General features: G+C 48.1%; 1 protein-coding gene across 1 annotated transcript; it reads left to right on the top strand.

Annotated features, from left to right (window-relative positions):
- Positions 1-17,634, top strand: ZDHHC18 (zinc finger DHHC-type palmitoyltransferase 18). The gene is made up of 8 exons (XM_065421762.1): positions 1-233; positions 3,480-3,640; positions 8,171-8,320; positions 10,257-10,394; positions 10,952-11,000; positions 12,003-12,105; positions 13,986-14,095; positions 17,517-17,634. The coding sequence occupies exons 1-8, from the start codon at positions 1-3 to the stop codon at positions 17,632-17,634; spliced, it is 1,062 nt and encodes a 353-aa protein (XP_065277834.1).
- Positions 17,635-22,570: the final 4,936 nt, after the last annotated feature.

A 22,570-nucleotide genomic window follows, 5' to 3' on the forward strand; every position in this document is an offset into this window, starting at 1 on the left:
ATGAAGGAGTGCGAGTACCGGCAGATCCCCCCGGGCGCCCCCGCCGCGCCCCCGGGCCCCGCGCCGCCCGCCCCGGAGCCGCCGGCCCGGGCCCCGCGCCGCAAGTGGGAGGCGTTCCCGGGCCGCAACCGCTTCTACTGCGGCGGGCGCCTCATGCTGGCGCGGCACAGCGGCGTCTTCGCCCTCACGCTGGGGCTCATCCTGGCCACCAGCGGCCTCTTCTTCGCCTTCGAGTGAGTCTGGGGCCCGCTGCCTCCCGGGGCCCCGGCCCCTCACCCCCCACCCCCTACCTGCTCTCTGCCCGGGGCCCCTCACCCCCCACCCCGCTCTCTGCCCGGGGCCCCTCACCCCCTACCTGCTCTCTGCCCGGGGCCCCTGGCCCCCCACCCCGCTCTCTGCCCGGGGCCCCGGCCCCCTACCCCCTTCTCCCCTCCCCGTGCTCTCTCTGGAGCCCCCCCCCCCGGCACCCCACACCAGCCCAGAATCCACCCCCCCAAACCACCTCATCACTCCCTGTCCCCCAATGCACTGCTTGGGGCCCCTGTCTCCCCAGCCCGCCAGGGACCCTAGCCCCCAAACCATCTCATCACCCCTTGCCCTTCCACTGGATTGCCGAGGGACCCTGTCTTCCCAACTATCCCGTTATCCCCCAGCCCCCAAATCACCCCCTGCCAGGGAGCCCTGGCTGCTAAACCCATCTTCTGCCCTGGCCCATCACCCCACTGGTGGGGAACCTGCCCCCAATCACTCCTTCACTCCTTGCCCAGAGACCCTGGCTCTCCAGCCTGTGAACCACCCCCTGCCCAAGGTCCCTGGCCCGCAGTCACACCCTGCCTGAGCAGGGGAAGCTCTGCATCACTAGCTCTCTTATCCCTCTCAAATAATTCTTTGTCTGGGTATGGGGAGCTCTAGGGTCCCCAACGCCCTTCTACAACCTGCCCCCCCATCATCTCTTGTCTATGGAGGGGGTTCTGTGGGTCGCTAACCCACTCATTGTCTCCCGATCACTCCACTTTCTGGAGAGGGGAAGCTCTAGGACCCCTCACTCCACTTATTCCCTTTGTCTGAGGAGGGGGGGACTCTGGTGTCCCCAGCCCCCTTCCCATTGTCCCCAAGTCCTTTCCTGTCTGGGGTGGGAGAGCTTTATTACAATTGGAGTTTTGATTTAAATTAAATGTAGGTTTAGTTTTAACTAATACACTTTTAAAATCAAATTAAAAATCGTTAGCCTATGTTAAGGCCTAAATTTATCATAATTTTTTTATTTAATGTTTAAATGATTTTAATAGATTAAGTAGTACGTGTCTCCTGCCAACTTTTAAAGAAAGTTCCACCAGTTCAGTGGGGTAAGTCGCTGTGTAAGCACCTGGAACCAGGGTTTGTTGAAGTGTTAAATCAGCAGTAGCTTCTTCTGCAGGTGCAGAGAGAATATTTTTATCATTTCGGTTTATTCATCTAGTTCAGTTCAATGGCTAGTTCATTCACTGTTACAAAACCGAGAGTTGAAGAAGCGGAAAAGCTTGTTTTCCTCTTCTGATCTATCTGTAAAAAACTAACATCTTGAAGGACATGATGATTAGAAACAATCAGTTCAGTTCACTAACTACAGATACTTCCTTTGTTTAATAAATGAGTTTTAGATGCAAAACATGTTTTGATAAACTTTTTTCTTATGTATCCTGCACATTTAAGGTAGTTTTATTTAATACAAAAATTATATGCTGCTATTGTGTATTTTAAATTGAATTTCCATCCAGACGGAGCTGGGCACAAATCACAAGTAAAAAAACAAAACCATCATCTGGCAAATAATAAATGCATCATTCACCATTTTCTAACATAAAAATTAAAAATCTGAATAAATGTAAGTTAAACTATATATAGTAATTGCTTAAATAAATGTGTATGCTCCTGGTTAGTAAAAAGAAGTACTAAATTTAGCATAAAGGTTATATTTAGTTGTAAATCAACGTGTTTTAAAGGTTTCCAATCAATGAGACTCAACCTTCCTTTAGGAAAATATCTAAAAAGTATAAACATGATTAAAATTGATAATTTAAATCAAGGTTTTCTGCTTGCTGGTTTAAATCATGATTAAAATCAGGGATTTAAATCACTTTGACTTAAATCAATCCACCCTGCTTCAGAGGCTGTTCTGTCCATCTGTAAAGAAGAAAGCGCATGGCTGCGCTAGGTGGTGGAATTGGTTCTAGTCCAGTGGGGGTTTGTTGTTTGGTGGCTGTCTTGTTCTGGACAGCTGAGCTCGGGAGTTGAAACAAAAGTTCTCTTAATCCCTTTGAACTGCCTCGTTGTATAGTGAGACTGATTCTTGTCCATGGACACCAGGAGTTGGACAGCTTGCGTGTCTGGGTTGGAGTCTGAGTGATTATCAGTGCTTATAATAGTAAAATCCCTTTGCAGAGTGAGGAGTGGGAGCGGGACTCCAGCGCTGCATTATGTGAACAGCTGCGTGCCTTAGAAGTCTTTAACTGTCTTGCTGTGAGTGCCTGAGCCTGCCCTCCCATTGTCCTCATGTGAGGGCAAAGGTGGGCCCTTGTCTCCAGGATGCGTAGTCACTATTGATGGCTCTCTGTACCTGTTCAGCAGCAGCAAGCCAGCTGCATGCCTGGAAACGAGTTATTGATTTAGACGTGCATTGGCTCATGTTACAGTTGCGTCTGGTACAGAAATGTGTCCCTTTTTAAACACCTGGTGCAGTATGAAGGAGACAGATGTCATCTATAGATGGCAAATCTGAATAGAACCAGGGCCAGTTTCCCCTTCAGCTTCACACGCTGGGCCAAATGGAATCGCAGTAGTGCTGAATTTGACCCATTGTCTGTACAGAAAGGTCCATAAAAGGCTCCCACATAACTCATTCAACCTTGATACTCACTGATGTCATTTTCTCAGAAGGTAACTTGACTTCCCAACATCTCACTGATCTTTGAGACACGATTCTGTATCTCCAAAGAAATATAATGGGGACACTTAAGAGCCGGGTTTTACCCCAAATGCCCCCTCCCCACATTCCCACCCACAATTGTGCTGTGTTATGACTGGCTGTTGCCTGCCACTCCAGAGGTGGCTGCATGTCAGTGGTGCTGTGGGTATATAGTTGGTAAAGTATTGGGGGCTCTTTCCATTGAAAAGCACCCTAGAACTGTTCCTCCCCTGAGTCTGCACACATCAATAGGGTACGTACAGGAGTCAGGCGGTGTCCTGGTTGTATGGAGGCTGTTACATTCTAACCAGTCATTCACTTCAGTGTTGGGAAACAAAGTATGATTTGTTCTTCACATGGACTCCTGGCTCTGGAACCTAGGTCCCATCTTCATGACAAAATCAGCTGTGTCAGTTGGGGCTCCTAGGCGTTACCCCTATTCAAATAATAAACAGTAGTCATTAGAGCAGCTGATCGAGGAGCTTGTGGGCGAATGCAGGGAATGTAAAAAACTTGTTTGTCTAATTATTTACAGCTGCCCCTTCCTTGCCAGTCACCTGACCCTGGCCATTCCCATCATCGGGGGTGTCCTGTTCTTCTTTGTCATCAGCTGTCTGCTGCAGACGAGCCTCAGAGACCCAGGTATTCTGCCCAGAGCCACCCCCAGTGAGGCTGCAGACCTGGAGAAACGGATTGGTGAGCCTTTCTGTCATGCATTTACTGTGGACTGTGCGTGCGCATGTGTTAGAAAAAGCTAATTCTTTAAAGGCATTTGGGGGTCCTTCTCTTGAGCCTTGGCACCCTAGCAGTAGATGGGGAAGGTTTTGATGGGAGATGGCATTTGGAGTAGAGTCTAAGGACACACACTTGTGTCCAATTGATGGTGTCTCAGAGGGCCAAAAATCTAAAGAGCAGGTGATGATGGGAGGGGACTATCTGACCTGTCTAGTGCTAGCAAGCTGAGTCCCAAGATTGGGTATCTTCAGAGATGTAGAATTAGAAGTAATTTATTCTTCTGTTTAAAACTGTGATTCCCAAACTCTTTTGGTCAACAGTACCAATTTCCCGGACTATGTACTGTACCAAACACTACAGTCAACTCTACGTGCTCTTCCTGCCATGGAGCTCATCTGGCTTCTTGCTTCCCGGGAGTGGAGTAGGTAGTAGAAGGGCAGCGGCCCAGCACAGAGTTTAATTGAGGGAGAGCCTGGAGTACCAGTTACCTCAGCCTGAAGTACCATTATGGGAAATCATCAGTTCAGAGTGACTGTGTACCATGCTCTTAAATACTGTGCTATTACTCTCGTCCTAGAGTGTGGAGTAGAGAGAGGTGTGCTGGTTCAGACAGCAGTTGAAACACAGGGCTGGGATTGGGGAAGCCCTGAGTTCTAGTCCTGGTTATGAAACTTACTCTCTGTGCCTTTGGGGAAAGTCAGTTCACCACTGCGTCAGTTTCCCTGTAAAACTGGATATAATACCAACCTCCCTTCTTCTCAGGGCTTCTAGGAGGATTAATTAGATAATGTTTGTGAAGCTGTTTGAACATGAAGCATTCTATGTAAGTGCTAAGAATTTATTCTTACTCCTTTCAACGGCAGGAAATGTGGTAGCACAGGTGTTTTTTCACCTTGGTTGGTAGGCTAATCATAGTATGTGTTGAGTAAGCTCTTCAAGCCCCGCGTATGCTCTGGTAGATCAGATAAAAAGTCTTGATAGGAGCAGAGAGAAACAAAGCTCTTGTTTTGTTTTTGACTGTGATCATCTCCATTGGTTTTGGTGACTAGAACTGGCACTGGGAAGGAGTTCTGGGTAACGCTGCTAATTACAGGCCACATCCAGAGCATCTGAGACCAGTTCCCCTGGATTTTGTGACTGTGAAGCTTTGTCTGACATCTTTTGGGGCAAACGCTCATGTGGGGTTGTCGGAAAGCCTGTCTTGTGTTAGACACCACAGAGAACATCCCCACGTGTTATCCAAGGGCAAAGTATCTTGCTGCCCTGCTAGAGACGCCTGACAGTTTTGTGGATTTCAGAGCAGCTTCTGATAAACCACAACAAATCTCCACTCATGTAAAAATGCAGACAGTGGGGACTGATCCAAGATTATTTTGCCTAAAAAGGCATTTTAGACCCCTTTTCTCTGCTAGTTCTCAAAGGCTGCGTGTCTCAGTTAGTTTGAATGCAATTGTAATAATACTAGGTAGGCCCAGATGTAATTGTGCCGAGGCTTGGGCGGAGGGGATTAGGGGTGTTGTTCTATACAGACTGTGCTGTGCTTACATTGTGCTGATAAATAATAACAATGCACCTATACATAAAACTGTAGGCTGGGGTTTTAAAGCAACCTAAGAGAGTTAGGTGCCCAATTCCGATTGAATTTCAGTGGGAATTGGGTACTTAACTCCTTTAGGCTCCTTTGAAAATCCCAGCCTTAATATTAATGAAGCATATCATACAACTGAGTCCAGTGCCAACAGAAGACTCTCCTCAGCACTCCCTCAACAGCTGCTGCTGCTAACTACCCACGCTCTGATTCCCCATTTGACTGTCCCTCTTTTAGAAGTTCAGAAATAGGTAGCTGATCCCAGTAACTGACTTGTAGACTAGATACTGAGCCCCCTGGCTATGTATCGTGATATCTTCTTACCGTGTTGCCAAATGAATAGCCAAAATAGTTGAGTCAGAGTGCCCAGTATAAAGTCCTATTACAATTTATTAATGAATTTGAAACAGTCCTCATATCCACATCCAGCGGAATCTTCCTCTTGATTGAAACTGACTTAAAATCTCTAGTTAGAGCTTGTATTTACACTGGGCATTTATTCTGCAGATTGTGAATTTAGGGTAATGAATTTGGGAATGAATGCTTTTAGGGGCTAGGATTTGTCACTAGCCTGGTAGGACTCCTGTATTCACAGCTCATCACAGCTCTTATAAGAGGACAAGCATTGATGTAATGTAATGTATGTTTGTGTTTTTATGATGGCTATATAACGGTAAGTGTGTATGTTCAGAATATATGGCCTGCTTTTTGTGGTGTGTTACCCATAGTAACGAATGCTCTCGCAAAGCTACTGTGAGACTTCTGGAAACGATCAAAGAAAAATAATTTCTCTATATCTGACCAGATAACCATTTTGTGGGTGATTTTTAAAACTAGCTAGCTGTCTGCTTCACTTTCTGTTTCAAAATCCCCTGAAGTAGTTAGTCCATTAGCCCACTGCAGGGGCTACCTGTCATGTCAGCTGTTGCTCTTAATACAGTCCATTCATTTTCTTCTTAACATGCTTGACTGTGTCAAATCAGGTTTTTGAAGCCCTCATAAAAGCATGTGGTGCCCTCCCTGTTGTGATATCAAAGGGCTTTTTTTTTTTTAAAGTGACGTGCATGAATGTCCAAAGCCGCCCTTCCCAGCACTGCACCCATCCAGGACAGCACCCTCTGGCTACATGCAGAAGTGTATCTTGCAGTGTCCTGAAAAATCTCCAACTGGGGCCTTAGAGGAAGTAAATTTCACTTGTGCTACTAGTATGTGTCAAACTTCAATGGGATCTGTCTGAAACACTCAAGAGATCACCCCTCCACCTTGCCCCCAGTTTTACTGCTAAGCCACCCTGCCCATGGGCGGTGGGTGAACCTCCCCTTCAGGAAGGCTAGCTCCCTGGCCACTCCCCTTCTGCCCGAGGCCCTGCCCTCCAGAGCCCTGAGCGACCCCCCAGCGGCCGAAGCCAAGAGCTGCCCCTGTTCCTTCCCTCCTTCCCCCTCCTCACCCCCTGCCAGACCAAGCCGCCCCAGCCCCTGGCTGCAAGCCTGTGCTCCAGGCCACCGGCTGGAGCTGAGCCCCTGCTGGCTTCAGGGGACAGGGGAAGCGAGGACAGGGCTTCCCATGACCATGCCCCCAAAGGCTACTGCTCCTTAACTGTAGCTGTTTATTTGAGCATAAGCTTTCGTGGGCTACAGCCCACTTCATCGGAAGCATAGACTGGAACATATAGTAAGGAGATATATATACACATACAGAGAACATGAAAAGGTGGGAGTTGCCCTACCAACTCTAAGAGGCTAATTAATTAAGATGAGCTATTATCAGCAGGAGAGAAAAAAACTTTTGTAGTGATAATCAAGATAGCCCGTTTCAGACAGTTTGACAAGAAGGTGTGAGGATACTTAACATGGGGAAATAGATTCAATATGTGTAATTATCACTACAAAAGTTTTTTCCTCTCCTGCTGATAATAGCTCATCTTAATTAATTAGCCTCTTAGAGTTGGTAGGGCAACTCCCACCTTTTCATGTTCTCTGTATGTGTATATATATCTCCTTACTATATGTTCCAGTCTATGCTTCCGATGAAGTGGGCTGTAGCCCACGAAAGCTTATGCTCAAATAAATTTGTTAGTCTCTTAGGGTTGGTCTACACTGGGGGGGGATCGATCCAAGATACGCAGCAAATAGCGTAGCTGAAGTCGAAGTATCTTGGATCGAATTACCTGGGGTCCAGACGGCGCGGGATCGATGGCCGCGGCTCCCCCGTCGACTGCGCTACCTCCGCTCGCTCTGGTGGAGTTCCGGAGTCGACGGTGAGCGCGTTCGGGGATCGATATATCGCGTCGTAACGAGACGCGATATATCGATCCCAGATAAATCGATTGCCACAAGTACTCCTGTTCTTTCTGTGGATACAGACTAACACGGCTGCTACTCTGAAACCTGTAGCTGTGTTGCTGGTGCACAGAACGGTTGTAGAAGAATCACATGTGTGTTAACAGCTTGTTACTTCCTTTGGTTGAGAACTGTTAGAGAGGAGCTTTGCTTCCTTCCTCTGTGTTCTAGAGATGAGTTAATGTTAGAGTGCTGCTTTAATGCTTACTGTGTATATAGTGCCTCTGATTTTCAAAGCGTGGACTGACATTAATTCCTTTCAGCAGCCCTGCAAGGGAGATCAGTGTCATCCCTGTTGAACAGAAGGGGAATTGTGGCACAAAGATTAAATAACACTCTGAGTAATGCACAGAGCTAAGATTAGAGCTCTGGAGGTCCTGGCTCCCATCTTGAACTCAGTCCCCTAGATCACGCTGCCTCTCCAGCTTTCAGATTAGATATGAATGAGCACAGCACAGTGCATACCAGCCGGCGCTGTGCCATGCAAGAGAGGAGCAAGCTGGAGTGCCCTGTGGAATAGGTCTGTGTGAGCCTGACTCTTCCCACTTCACTTTCACTCCACAGATAGCATGGGCACCTCCACCTACCGCCCACCTGCCCGGACAATGGAAGTGGTTATAAACAAATACGTGGTGAAATTAAAGTACTGCTATACCTGCAAAATGTTCCGACCCCCCAGGACCTCTCACTGCAGCGTCTGTGATAACTGTGTAGGTAAGTCCGAGGGGATCAGGAGCAGGTGAAATCTGCATAGATAAATGGGGGTCTAGTTTAAGCTCTTGAGCAAAAACCTTTCTGCTTCACCATAAAGGGCTTGAAAACTAACTAACAAACTTGTGATACAATAATCTCTCTCCCTTCTCCCCACTTCTAACTAATGACGGATCTGTACAGTGCCAACGGTGGCCTGTGGGCCGGGTACAGCATGTGCTGTGCTCTAATGCCTTCTCTTCAATAGTACCAGGTAGGATTGCACTGGTGAAATGCAGCATATCTCCTATTTAAACCAACCTCCAAGCATCTGGGTATGAAATAAAGCTGCAGGATCTCTGTTCCGTTGGCCACTCTGTGTTGCAGTCAAGGCTAATGTGAAACAGAGGAGCCAGCATATGTTCTATTTTAGCCTTTCTGCCCCATGGCGCCTGGTGCTAGATGGGAGGGAGAGCTGGAGGCTGAATGAAGGAGTGAAAAAAAGGGTTGGGTTCACCCACACTGGCAGATGTGAGGGGGACTGTGAAGCAGCAGATGTTGGTGTGGCAGTGAGGTTCCTGCATAGTCTAGAGTCTCTGAAGGAGCAGTTTAAAAAGCGGTCAGTCTGGTGCGACGTATGGGCAGGATGGTGGAGTATAGGTGAATGGCAGGTCCACTGAGCACACTTACTTCATTAATTGTCAACCTATCTGAGTACAACCTTCTGTTCCAGTCAGCATGTTGCACTAAGAGTTGTGGATGCTGAGGCAGCTTGGGGACAGATGAAATTACTGATTTGAGAACTGCCACAAAATTCAAGGTCACCTGTCTAAAGAAGATGGCTCAAAGACAGGGAGTTTGAGGACCTACTGAATGGCTTTCAAGGATGAGGCATGACATCAGCGAGAGTCGCTTGGTGGCACAGAATGCAGCCCCACCCAGCTTTGTCAGGCCTGAGCATTGCTTGAATGGGAGATCTCCAGGATGCTTCAGGTTTTAGTAGCTGGCATTCTTCCTTTTGAACCAAAGCCCCAGCCTAGTATTAAGCAGTGCCTTGCTGCTAGAGTTGCAGTTTTTTGGGTGAGACCTAAGTTGGAGGTCCTGGCCGCTTGTGGTTATAAAAGATGGCTTGGTACTTTTTTTTTTTTTTGCTAGCGGAGGAGTGTTAACCCATGTGTTTTGGCAAAATTTCTGTGTGGGTAATTTCATTCTGCCATCCTAAATTCCCCTGGCGGTTTCAACTGGATAGGATATTCTTCACATCCTGTATTAAACTCTTAGGTAATGTTACCATGAGCTGTGAAAGAGTTGATAAGTTTCACCTCAGAGGTGGCTGCATTTCAGTGGTGGGTAAAGTGGTGTGCGTGTTTTGCCATCAGTGCTACTATTGTTAAAAGGGCTCTGCTAACTTGAAATCTAGTCCATTTTTTTTAGAGTCAGAAGTATTTTCAGGTATATTGCATCTGCCCTGGGTTCCCTTGCCAATCTTTGTGGCTTTACAATCAAATTTTCCTAACTTTTAAAATGCCTTTTCTCTTCACATGAACAGGGGAAACTGACTAATGCAAGGGAACAGTGAAACTGAGTCCCCACAGTTCTGTCAAATGCACAAAGTATACAGACTGAAGAAATAGAAATGCATTTTCTCTAATGTCTTTCAGTTTTAGAAATTGTAGGTGTTACAAGTAACCACAGTTAGTTAGAACAGTATTCTGGTAAAGTGATTTTTAAAGTTGGTGTCCGTATAAAGTTAAAGAAGGGCACATATACAGATTGCAAAGTACTATATAAATATAGTGATGGTGTCCTGTCATTCAGAGGTACTGGGCTAAAATCTTAGGTTGGCAGGGTAGGGCAAAGGGCTGGCTTGTAGCCCCGAGGTTCCCAGAGGCTCTGCAGTGTTCACCCATTTGTAGGGAGTAAGATGTTCTAATGTCCTTCCCTTTCTGCCTTGTTTCAGAGCGGTTTGATCACCACTGCCCCTGGGTAGGCAACTGCGTGGGGAAGCGCAACTATCGCTACTTCTACGCCTTCATCCTCTCCCTCTCCTTCCTGACGGCCTTCATCTTTGCTTGTGTAGTCACTCACCTCACTCTGCGTAAGTACTGCGGCCGCTGTGAGTAACACGTGCATCACCCTCCTGGCCAAGGTGAACTCAGGCCATCACCATGGGCACCTGGCTTAGCACAGACAGGGAAGCAGCCTCTAAATTTGTATCAGACTAGGTGATGGATGGCTCAGGTGACGATCATGAGATTCAGGGCCTTTCACTGCTAGGTCATCTGGATGAACTGGTCGAGGGCCGCAGTAGAGAACTGTAAACCTTATTTTGTTTGAGAGTTTTGGTGAGTGGGTTATTGCCCTCCCTAGCAAGTAGGATATAGACTATGTCAGGGCTGCAGTGGGTTGGAGGTGTATGTATACATTGCATCTACGTCTAGTCATGGCCTCTGATAGAAGGCAGCTTGCCTTTCAGCCCCTGAACCTCTTGGAGTGCGTGCTGCACACCAGCATCTAGATTGCGGGGGTTTCTCAGTCAGTTGGGCAGATCCATGTAGCCTTTCGGGAGGGGTGTGTACTTTGAAGCAGGACAAATTGGCTGGAGATGTACATGTGCCTTCTTGATTTCAATATCTTGTCCTGTTTGCTTTGTAGGCTCTCAGGGAAGTGGATTCCTCACCACTCTGAAGGCAACACCGGCGAGATATCCTTTTAAAGCCTGCGCCTTCCCATCTGTTCCCCTTTTTGTATGCTGACACAGCTGGATCCCTGCAGGGTATTGGAGCAGAGATACTAAAGCTATAGCTCTCTGAAAAGTTTTCTCTGATTTACAACATACAATAAGCCCCTTCTGTCAGGACATTTCACTATACTTTACAAACCCTAATGCACGTAGCCTCCTTACACCACAGGGCGGGGACGGGCAGACTTCTCTGCATTTGCAAGAGGAGGTGGTGATCCTGTAGCCAAGCTGGTGAGACCCTTTGTTCAAGACACAGTCTCTTTCTCCCGTGCCAGACTAGTACCTTGTGCTCGGTGATGCACAGACGAGGGTTGGACACATGGAAAACGGGGGATATCACTAAATTGGCCGTAGTGAGTTCTCCCTTGATGGACACTCGCAGAATAGCACAGACAGTGGGAAGGAAGCTGCATGCCTGCTTTGTTGGCTGGAATGCGGTCTCCTTTGCTAGCGAGGGCGGACCCTTTTCCCCTAATGTAAGAGGTAGGGGTGAGAATCCAATTCCTTGCTAGGAGTCTCAGCCAGCCACTCAAAAGCAAGGGCACCTTGCTGAGCCCTTCATGACCCTCCCTAAGTCCCTGTGCTTGTGCCCCCCGCCAAGAGTCCTCACGGTTCATAGAATCTCAGGGTTGGAAGGGACCTCAGAAGGCCATCTAGTCCAACCCCCTGCTCAAAGCAGGACCAATCCCCAACTAAATCATCCCAGCCAGGGCTTTGTCAAGCCCGACCTTAAAAACCTCTAAGGAAGGAGATTCCACCACCTCGCTAGGTAACCCATTCCAGTGCTTCACCACCCTCCTAGTGAAATAGTGTTTCCTAATATCCAACCTACACCTCCCCCACTGCAACTTGAGACCATTACTAGTTGCTGAGAGTGCCTCCATTACTTGGACCTGAGGCCTCCCCTTGCTGTGTGGGGGTGTGTGTGTGTGGTCTTGGAGGCTTCCTTGACTCTCTTTTCACCGTGCTGGAGTTGGTGATATGTTTTTTCTCAGTCTGGTCTATTTTGGGCCTCTCAGGTTTTCACACTTACCTAGTTGCCTCCAACCTGACAACGAATGAAGACGTAAGTATCCGTGTGTGTCTCCTTCCATAGAGTGGGACCAGAAAGGGGTAAGCACCACCTCCTGGGCGTGAAACCCATTCCTTTCTAAGCAATGAAGAGATCAGCCGAAAATCTGTTGCTGTCTCTGCAGAAGAGTGTTAGAGGAAGTTAGCTTGACAGGCCCTAGGTGCTTGTGGCACTTTATTACAGAGCAGATAAAAGATAGCACCTTTGGGCTGCCCCCAGAGTTTACACTCTAATTCGAGTAGCCCAGCAGAGCATGACCCCGCATGCGCACACAGGCAGAGTGCATGGGTTTCAAAAGGGCGAGCGGTGTGTGTTGCTTGGCTGTGTGGAGATGAGGAAAAGAGGTCATATTTTAAAATACTGCTAATACACTTGAACCTTTGGGCTGCCCCTAAGATGGACCACGACCAGCTAACATGTTTGTAAACAGGACTTGCCTTGTGTACGCTAGATGCAAAGTCCTGTTTAAAATCATGTTAGTTAAAACATGTGAGCTTAACATGTTTTGAAGCATGACCTGTTTCCCAGTCTAGACGTGGCCTTTGTTAATATTTGGACCATGGAGAGAGCAATAGAGAGGAAGGATGCTCAGTGGGTGGGCATTACTTGGTTCAGTTCCTTGCCTTGCCACAGACTTCCTGTGTGACTTTGGCAAGTCCCATTGTGTCTCTCTCTCGGCCTTGATTCTTTCTCTATGAAAGGGAGTTGATGCATAGGGGTGTTATAAAGATACATGTATTAAAGATTGTGACATGCTCAGCTACTACTGTAATGGGGGTCTGATAAGTACCTAGATAGCATAGCTGTTTGTATATGTCTGGTTACTTAAAGGGATTTGAAAATCACACTTCTGTCTGAAATATTTGTACCACCTTGTTGTTACAAGTGACACAATTGCTGTCTCAGAGAGAATGGTTCCTCTACTCTTTTACTTAGTGCATTTAACAGCACTTTGGGGCAATTTCTGCTCTCGGTTATACAACTGAGATTCCCACTAAAGTCAATGGGAGTTACACAGCGTGACTGGTGCATTGTCTGTCAGTTTCCCGTGTTGCTTGAGTGGCCTGTTTGTCACAGCAGCTGGGGAAAGGAAGTAAAAAGGGGAAGTGTGATTGTAAACTCTCACAAGCTGGCCGAGGCTCAGGGGCAGAGGTAGGATCTGGAACACCATCTAATTCCTACAGCTGACATGACTAAGGTTTCAAGGCGACAGTGTTTCCTTAAACAGGCTCCTGTGGGTGCTCAGCATGAAGAAACTAAAGGGTTTCTTTACATTAACAGAGCTGCCTATGAACCCTCTTGCTGTTCGCTTAGCTCTGTAAGTGCACTATGTGCTTTACAGAAATAAGCCCCTGCCTTGTAGAGCTTTCAGTCTAAATTTGGCAAACGAGAAATGACTAAAGTGAAACAAAGGGATGGGAGGGTGGGGGGTTTACAACCACTACACAAAGTGTGATGCATAGTACATGGTGTGGGAAACGTGTAACTAGTGGGTATTGTGACAGACTAAGCTTGGGCAAAGGCAGAAGGGCGAGCTGCTCTAGAGAGGACGCGCGCTGCAGAAGGCCAGCTAAAGGTTGCTTGGTGCAATGGGAGGGGGAAGCTTTGTCTCACACAGTGCTGTTCTCTCAGCTAGCCGCACTGCCGTGGAGAGGATTTAGAGCCCAGGGAAGCGAGAGCCGTGTTGTGGGGCACAGTGCAAACCTCCACACCCTCTGCCCTGGCTTGGGTCACTTCAGTCTTGGGCTTTTCAAGCAGAGTGTGGATGACACTGTCCAAGGCCCCCTCCCATGTGACCTGGGCAGTGCACTGACCATCTCCATGCCCTCGCCAGGCTGTCGCTTTCTAATCAGCCTGTGTCCTTTCAATTGCAGATCAAAGGGTCGTGGTCAAATAAGAGAGGCTCAGAGTTTGCCAATCCCTACAGCCATAAGAGTATCCTCACCAACTGCTGTGCAGTATTGTGTGGGCCATTCCATCCCAGGTAAGAGCCTCCGATCCTCACTGGACTCGGGACTTGCACCCTGCCCTGACACTGCAGCCACATGCGGAGGTGGAGACAGGCGAGGTTAATTCTGGCTCCCAGGAGCCAGGCCAAAGCGACGGCACAGGGCTCTCATGTAGGGTGGGGTGGGTAATTCTGAGGCTCAGGCCCAGAGGGAGAGGTAAATGTATAGGCGAGTGCTGACTGTTACTTTTCATCCATTGAAATCTGCTTAATTCAGGGCACTTCAGACTTCATTGTAGGGTGTAAACTGAGTGCAACTGGAATTTCCCCCTGCAGTGTAGTAAGGGTGGGATGTGCCTGTTACAGGAGGGCCCAGCAGCGAATGGTAATCGCTTGCTATGGACATATTTACTAGATGTGTGTTTCCTCTTTAGATATTTAAAAATCCAGTGCCCTAAGGACCTCAGGAGGGCTAAAGGATGCATCCTGTGAGCTTTAGCACTACATAAAGAATAACTCTGGGCTTAAAGGTGCCCTGCAAAGGACTTCCCAATACATCTGACTTCTGGGTGATGGAGAAGTTCTTCACTGCTTGTTTTTACACTACAAATACAGGTCTTGTCTGCCCTGGCAGAGTCTCTGGTGACTGGAGAACTAGTGGAATGACACACTCACCAGACTCAAGGCAGTGAAAGCTGAGTGATCGGGAGAATACAGATTTTAGACTGTGGTTAAATAAAGCTGCTATTATTATTATTATTATTATTGAACAACTCTTTAATTTCCATGACTAACTGACCAACTGGGGGGGAGAGATCTTTGTCTCACTCCTCACTTGTCAAAGAAGGCAGGAGGGCTCTTGCTAAATGTCCTCTTGATACAGCTCCAGGATCTCCAGGTGAGAGCAGACTTGACATACCTGATATTTCTAAGGTGAAAAACAAGCATCAAAACCCCTTCCATCCCACCATCATCCACTATAAAGAAGGAGAATTAAGGGGCACCAGCCCAGTTTTTTCCTTTGCAGGTCATCTCTAAGTGGCTGGAATTCTACATGCATCTTGCAGCTGCTTTTCAGATCAAGATGGAGCATTGCATGCTGGGATATGTGGTCTGTGGAGGTCTTCACCTCTATCAGAGATGGGGTTGACTGCAATCCTCTCCATTTTATGCAGTATGCTGGAAACCTTAGCCTTCTGGCAAGTAGCCAATGCTGTCCTTACTCAGACAATTTGGAGACTCTTGCATTAAAAGGACACAATGATTTCCTATTTAATTTGATCCTGACAAATTGCCTTACCTGTGAATTATCTGCAACTGTCATTAAAGCAGGAAGGAATAATGCCAAACATCTCTCTGACTTTTCCTCAACTGTGCTGATTTGCTTCTTGTTTTTCACTGGGCTTGGACAATGAAACCAGACCAGTGAGTTCCACCCTCTGCTCTTCCCCAGAGCAGGGGGCAGGGTCCCTGAGTTGCAGAGTTCCTGGGGCAATGTTGTTCACTGCTTAAACTGAATTGCAGTTTAAAAAAATCATTTAATGAAACCTGGTTTGTACCTTTCAAAAAACAAACAAACAAAAACCCTCTGTTGGATCTAACCTACCTAACATCTTCCATCTGAGGCGCTCAGACTAGACGATCAGAATGGTCCCTTCTGGCTTTAACAGCTATGAATCTAATCCCATCAAAAAATAAAACTGCCATGGTTTAGTCACATGAGGGCGCAGTCGGGCAAATTTAAAAATAATCTCTTGTGTTGGGTGGTTGGGAGTTTCATCCCAACCCACGTTTTGTAGCTCTCAGCCTGTTGAATGCTTCAGGCACTTTTGAGACAGTGTTTCTTTTGCTGGGAGGAACCAATTTGAACTTACTGGGAGCATTCCAGAAATACTAGCCCAATGTAAGTGTAATGAAATAATTCAGGGAAGGTCAGCTGTTGTTTAACCTGTGCTCAGGAGGGCTGGTACACCATGAGCTAAGGAGGGTTTTGTTTCCCCTCTAAAATACTTCCCAAGGTTCTTGTCCTTTTCAGTGTCACCGTTACTATGGGGTCCATGATAGTAAGTGAGCTAATCTATTTCAATATGTTGAGAGCCCTGGGAGGCAGATGACTGCTAATGGGATAATAGTATTTCACTCCTGCTCTAGGGGGCCTCTCCAACTCCAGCCTAGCACAGTAGTGACACAACTTTGTCTCTAGTTCTGAGTGCTCAGGAACCCATATCATCCATCCCCCCACTGACACTTTGTCTAGCAGTCCCCACAAAGAGACAAGCAGGGCTTGGGGAAGCTTACCCTGCTGCTGTCACTATGGTACTGGTTCTGTGGCTGCAGTGGGGACTTGACTGTCCAGGGCGGACAAGCCAGCAGCTTCCAGGTGCACTCAGCTCACACCAAGAGATTTGAAGAAACGCCTTCCTGCCCAGAGTGCTAAGTGTTTTGGGCTCAGGTGGGTGCGTGTAGCCTTGCCGGTCACCTTGGGGTTTAAGCGACAAGTGTTTAAAAACATTCACAAGAAAAGTCTGAGCCATAGTTAAGTTCTGTCCTGTGTGCGGAGTCTGTTCCCTCTCCCCAGTCACCCTCATGAGATTTGGCCAAGGGGATTTTCCTGAGTGCATTCAAATTCCCTAATCTCTGGACAGTGCTGGCAGACACAGCTGTCTTGTGCTAATGATCAAATGCTGTCAGGGTTTGCTAGAATCACAGAAAAGTAGGACTGGAAGCTATCTTGATAGGTCATCTAGGCTTGGCCACTGCACTGAGGCAGGACTAAGTATTATCTAGACCATCCCTGACAGGTGTTCGTCTAACCTGCTTTTAAAGGCCTCCAGTGATGGAGATTCCACAGCCTCCCTAGGTAATTTGTTCCAGTGCTTAACCACCCTGACCGTTAGGAAGTTTTTCTTGTCTAACCTAAATCTTCTTTGCTGCAGCTTAAGCCCATTACTTCTTGTCCTGTCCTCAGTGGATACAGAGAATAATTTATCACCCTCTTCTTTATAACAATCTTTTATATATTTGAGGACTGTTATCGTGTCCCCCTCAGTCTTCTCTTCTATAAACTCAACAAACCCAATTTTTTTCGGTCTTTCCTTGTAGGTCATGTTTCTAGATCTTTATTTTTGTTGCTTTCCTCTGTACTTTCTCCAGTTTGTCCACATCTTTCCCGAAGTGTGGTGCCCAGAACTGGAGACACTACTCCAGTGGAGGACTTATCGGTGCTGAGTAGGATGGAAGAACAACTACATGTGTCTTGCTTACGACATTCCTGCTAATACATCCCAGAATTGTGTTCACCTCTTTTGCACCAGTATTATATTGTTGACTCAATAGGTGCTAGCAACTCATTTTTATAGCATCGCTGGTTGGCTTAGCACACAGCTTTGGGGGGTTGTTTCTTGATGAACGTTGCTGTTTTAACCTCTCCCCTCTTTTTCCCCATCTTGTTTTCTAGTTTAATAGACAGAAGAGGATTTATCCAGCCTGATGCTGGGACCCCGTCCAGTCCCAAGAGTGAAATCCCCTCCTTTGGAGCCAAGACTGACACCGGCATGGTAGGAGGCATTCCCTAGTGGTGCTGTGATGTAGTCCAGTGCCTGTCGTGCCTGTGCCTAGCTCCAGTCAGCACCTTCCCGTTAGCATCTCCCTGACCTCAGGCAAGACAGCCCTGTGGTGCAGAGCTGCCAAAGACTCAGTCAAACCAGGCGTTCCTTTTTTATTTATTTATTTTTTGTTTCACTGAGATATGGCTTACCTGGATGTTCAACTGCTACAGCCTGATGCCGAGCAAGACCTTGGCCTCACCCAGGGAGAGGGGTTCGAACCACAGCTGGGAAGCAAGAAGGGCTGCTTGGGAAACCCCAACCTCTCAGAACCATCCAAGCTCGGAGTGTCCGCTGCAGAGAGCTGCCATCTTTCCTGCAGGGATTAGCTGAATGGGCTGCCGGGCCTTGTGGGGGCTGAGGAGGGGGAGTCCATGGCCCATCTCCAGTGCTGCATTCTAGATTGGGGGTTGGGGGTTTGGGGATGATGAAGGCTGAAAGCTAGGTCTCCCTGCTGTGTCTCTACACATGCCTCCTGCATCTCTGCCCCAGGAGTGTGAGGGGCAGCTTCATGTGTCAGTATAAACTACGATCCCATCTGGGCCTGTGGAATATGTAGCGTCCCTTTCCCAGCAGCACTGTTACTTTTCAGAATTGCAGCTGGCTGGTTGGGATAACATTCTCCTTCCCAGGTGCTGGGGAGAGCTCTGAGGGTCCAGACCCATATGGGGCAGTGAGCACAGGCAGGGAAATAGATGTGCCATCCCAGTTGCTGTTCAGTGCTGGCTCTCACCTGATCACAGAGAAGGTGCTGACCAACCCTTCCTAATGTTGTAGCCATTTCAGCCAGTAAGAAGCCATGCAAAGATACAGTCCAGAGGAGCTCCTAGTTTTAACTGTTAGAAACAAAATAAGCAAAGTATTTTGTGGGTGTAATGGGGAGATGTTGCCCTTAGATGGTCACCTGTCAGACCTCTGCCCAACACTAGATGGCTAAAGCGTGAGTGGGCTCCAGCGTTGAAGAGGCACAGCTTGCCCAAATTGGGTTACCCTGAGTGCTGGTGTCAGTTAGCCTGCGCTTGGTTTGGATTCCTGGCCAGTAGAATAGAGAGTGGGGCCACCTGCTGGCCCTCTGGGAATGATTCCTCTGAGTTTGTCTGCCCCAGGGTGGCACCATACCTGTTGCTGCTCCTTACCAGGTGTTCACCAGTCTGCCTTGTGGATTACTGACACTGGCGAGTGTGTTTAGGAGAGTTACAGACACATTAGCAATACTTGAAATGTGTTTATTAAAAGCTGCTGGGTATTTTTGCACAATTTTTTAGATTTTTTCTAAGTAGTATTTTTTTATGTGTCGGTGTAGATAGCTGCTGTACATATTCCTGGCACCAGGGTAGAGATTTGCAATGTTTGTTCTGTGTTAAGCCACTTGGTTAGACGCCCCAGGCGTTGCAGTATGTATCGGACCCAAGCCCTTTCATCTTTCTCACCTGTGCTTTTATCACTAGTCAGTGCATTTGTGGGGCAGATTGTCACAGAGGTATTCCCCTGTATTCTGCTTTGCACATTATGAATGACAGCACGCTAGCAGAGAATTGCCGGCTGCTGCAAACATAAGGAGAACATAGGGTGTGTGGAAGGGGCTGGTATTGCTTAAGGCACCCCTCATTCGCCCTACCCTGTGAGTCAGTCTGCTGAGCAGTGGTGAACTTCAATGGGACAATGTTTAAATGCCCCCCCCAGCATGGTGTTCTCACATTCCATGCATTCCCTTCCTCTCTAGTTTTTGGCACTGTTTTGTAGCCCAGTTTTGTTGCTGGCCAGAAAATGTCACAAATCCTGACTGTTCAAAGAGCAGTGCATGAGATGTGCCCCGCCCCTCCACCACCCACGTCCTGGGGTTGGGAACTTGGGATCTGCATTTACATGCTGCAGGCTTCTTGCAGAAGGCAGTGGTTTTAGGTGGGGCTTTAAGAGAAGCTTTAGCTGAGAAGAATATTGGACAATTTCAAACCATTCCTTTTTGGAGATTTGATTAAAAATCTGCTCCTTCCACCCTGTAAATGTTCCTCTTGCTTCATGTTTCTGGCTCAGTGCATAGAGAGCTCAGTATTCAAGTGAGAAGGGGCATGGCAGGGGTGCTGTTGTTAGTGGACTGATCTTATAGGATAGCCAGGGGGTGGTGGTGCTGCTGCCTTGTTATATGTATGGCTGGGGACTGGATGATTCGGGCTTCATATGCTGTTCTCAATCAGTCCCCTTTCCAGCAGGGTGACTAGTCCAAAGCCAGCCCCTGTTCTTAGTGACCAAAAGCATTTACCAGCTGTTCCTCGGAGAAGTATCCTCGCACCACAACCCCCCCAGGATGTTAATGTTCCCCACTGCTGGCAGCTGAGGCGAAGAAGGGTCGCTACCAGCATGTAGCGTAAATTACCACCCGAGCCCTGGAGGCGACCCCTGCAGCTCAGGGGTGAGGCAGGCTGGCAGGGCCGCTCCCTCTGCAGATTGACACACAAGGCTATAGCTGGTGTGCCTTGCCATGACTAGACTGATCTTCAGCCTCCGACGGCGCAATGCAACAGCGTCAAAAGCTGCTGCTGTGTCTGGAAAATAGCCCTTCAAAAATCCTTTCCATGCTGCCCAGCAATTACCGTCCGTCTTCCCCTTATCCACAACATAGCCGGTGTTCTTAATACAACGGCACTAACTCTCCCATGGCCCTGATGCTGTTTCATTGCTTGTGTAATGGTAGGACTGGCAGATGGTGTGTAGAGGGTCAGTAAAGCTACGCTCTAAGAGGCTGCAGCTTTAATGGGAAGGGATAGGAAAACTGACCCGGCCTCTTACAGGAGTTCTGAAGGAGGGCGAGGGAGGCAAACTCTCTCACTTCTATTTGAACCGGTTTCTCTTGTTACTTGCTGTAATAAAGTTATATTTTTAAAGTTAACTGTTTGGGGATTTGTTTGTTTCCTTTTATGGGTTCGGAGGCATGTCCCTCAGCTTCTGCAGTGGGGTGAGTAATGATTCTCTGTCCGTCCAATGAAGGTTAGATGGCTTCTTCCAGCTGCGAGGCTTGCCTGCCCACTGTAAGCACTCCCCGCAGGATCAGGCTGGAAGGTATGCACAGCTGCAAACCCCAGCAACTTGGTGTGGCCCGATGGTTTCTTGGGGTTTCATCGTTCAGCTGCTGAAATTTGACACAGCTCAAACTGCATCTACCTTCAGAGGCCTTAAGTTAAGCACCCTTCTCCCATCCCCCTCTCCCTCTAACCCAGTCCAGTGCTGTCCCAGGATCTGAGAGTGGCCTGAGACAGAGCGCCCTCTCTCTGACACAGTCTGCCCTGTCCTTGCCAGCGGATGCTGCAGTGCATAATCTCTGGTGTCTTCCCCAGGAGGATGCCTGCCAGGACTTTGCCATTTCCTGCACTGCCTGATGGGATCTAACACCCCGCTTTCTGGATGTTAGCCCTGCTTTCTGAGGGGTAGTTGGTAAGAGAGCACTTTCTTCTTCTCTTCCCAGTCCAGTGACTCATCTCATCCTCCCTGCATGATTTGCTCTGTACAGGAAGCCCCAGCTACCCTCTGGTTTGTGTAGGCATTGGTGTGTAGTGTGTGCGAAGAGCCCTGCTGGGCAGTGAGCCATGCTCGGCTGTGTGGTATGTAGGATTATCCCCAGCCTTGCAGAGGATTAGGGAAAGTTTCATTGCACTGCACTGCAGACTGAGTGGAGGCAGAGCAGATGTGCTTGGCTGAGAGCCGCCGTGCATTACTTTGGGTTTAGGCCAGTTGTTACTAGAGCTGCAGGGTTTAGAGAGTAGTGAGGATTGGACTTAGTTTGGAGGGAGATGGGATGCACGGACAGAAGGGTTAGGGCAGTAGGGCTTTAAGCCCTGAATGGTGGCTGCAAAGAGGCTGGATTGCAGTGTTGGCTTTTAGCCCTGGCAAACGAGATGCTGCTGTGGGTGGAAGAGAAGCTCTGCTGATGCAGGGATGTGACATTTACAGCAAGATGTGGCGTGACCACAGGACTGGGAGCCAGGAACAGATTCGTAATCCTGGCTCTGTCACTGATGCACTTTGTGACTAAGTCACTTCCCCTTTCTGTGCCTCAGTTTTCCTCTCTGTAACATGAAACTCATCCTTCAACATGCCTGTGACACCGGTGAGTAATTTGTAAAAGTGCTTTGAAGAGAACGTAGTGTTACATCAGTGCTCGTTACTCCGTGACGAGGGCAGGGGATTCTGCAGGGACAGCCCTGCTAACACTTGCATAACTGCGCTTCTCCTTCTTTCCACACACCGCTAATGAGCTAGTGTCCGCCAGAAGGGGAGCACTGATAATGCCCAGCTGCCAGGAAGCGTGATGGACCCTGCCAGTGTCTCTTCCCTGTCTTCCCAGCACAGTCCATAGAACAGTTTGTATTTATGACACCAAGTCAGCTACCCCTGGAGCCAGTTCCACTGCTGGTGCTGCTGCTGTTCTCCGCCATGTGCTATCCACAACAGGTGTGGGTGCAAAGGAAGTCATGACCTAGCAGCTGTGGAGTAAACCGATAGTTACACACCTGCAGAGTGTCTAGTGGTGGCTGCATGTGTCTTGCTCCGATACCCCTTCCTCCTCATCTTCCTCTCCCTGCTGAGTGCTGTCTTGCTCATGTGGTAGTCTCCTAATCACCCCCTCTCCTACTGCATGATGCTTGAGAGCATTGGTCAGTAATTACTCACTTACCTGTCTTGTTTTGAGGGGTCTAAACAGCTGATGCTTGCCTGGCATGGGTGTTACCAGAGGTCAGCTGCTTCAGCTCCTGAGGAGAGTGTTGCTGGAGCCTCGCTTGTGCTGCTAACACAGGACTGGCACTGATCTGACCCCATCCTGTTCTGTTATTTCCTGTAGCTGGCTTGGAGGATCCACTCCTGCTCTTGCTCCTGTTTCCTGACTCTCACTCTGGTATTTCTTGTACTAACC

This window comes from Emys orbicularis, chromosome 23 (assembly GCF_028017835.1).
Source record: "Emys orbicularis isolate rEmyOrb1 chromosome 23, rEmyOrb1.hap1, whole genome shotgun sequence".
Classification (NCBI taxonomy): domain Eukaryota; kingdom Metazoa; phylum Chordata; order Testudines; family Emydidae; genus Emys; species Emys orbicularis.

Excerpts from the sequence above, each read along its gene's own strand:
- ZDHHC18 (XM_065421762.1), top strand. The coding sequence starts at position 1 with ATGAAGGAGTGCGAGTACCGGCAGATCCCCCCGGGCGCCCCCGCCGCG. Across the intron at positions 8,321-10,256 it reads CGTCTGTGATAACTGTGTAG|AGCGGTTTGATCACCACTGC; the intron begins GTAAGTCCGAGG and ends GCCTTGTTTCAG. Across the intron at positions 12,106-13,985 it reads ACCTGACAACGAATGAAGAC|ATCAAAGGGTCGTGGTCAAA; the intron begins GTAAGTATCCGT and ends TTTCAATTGCAG.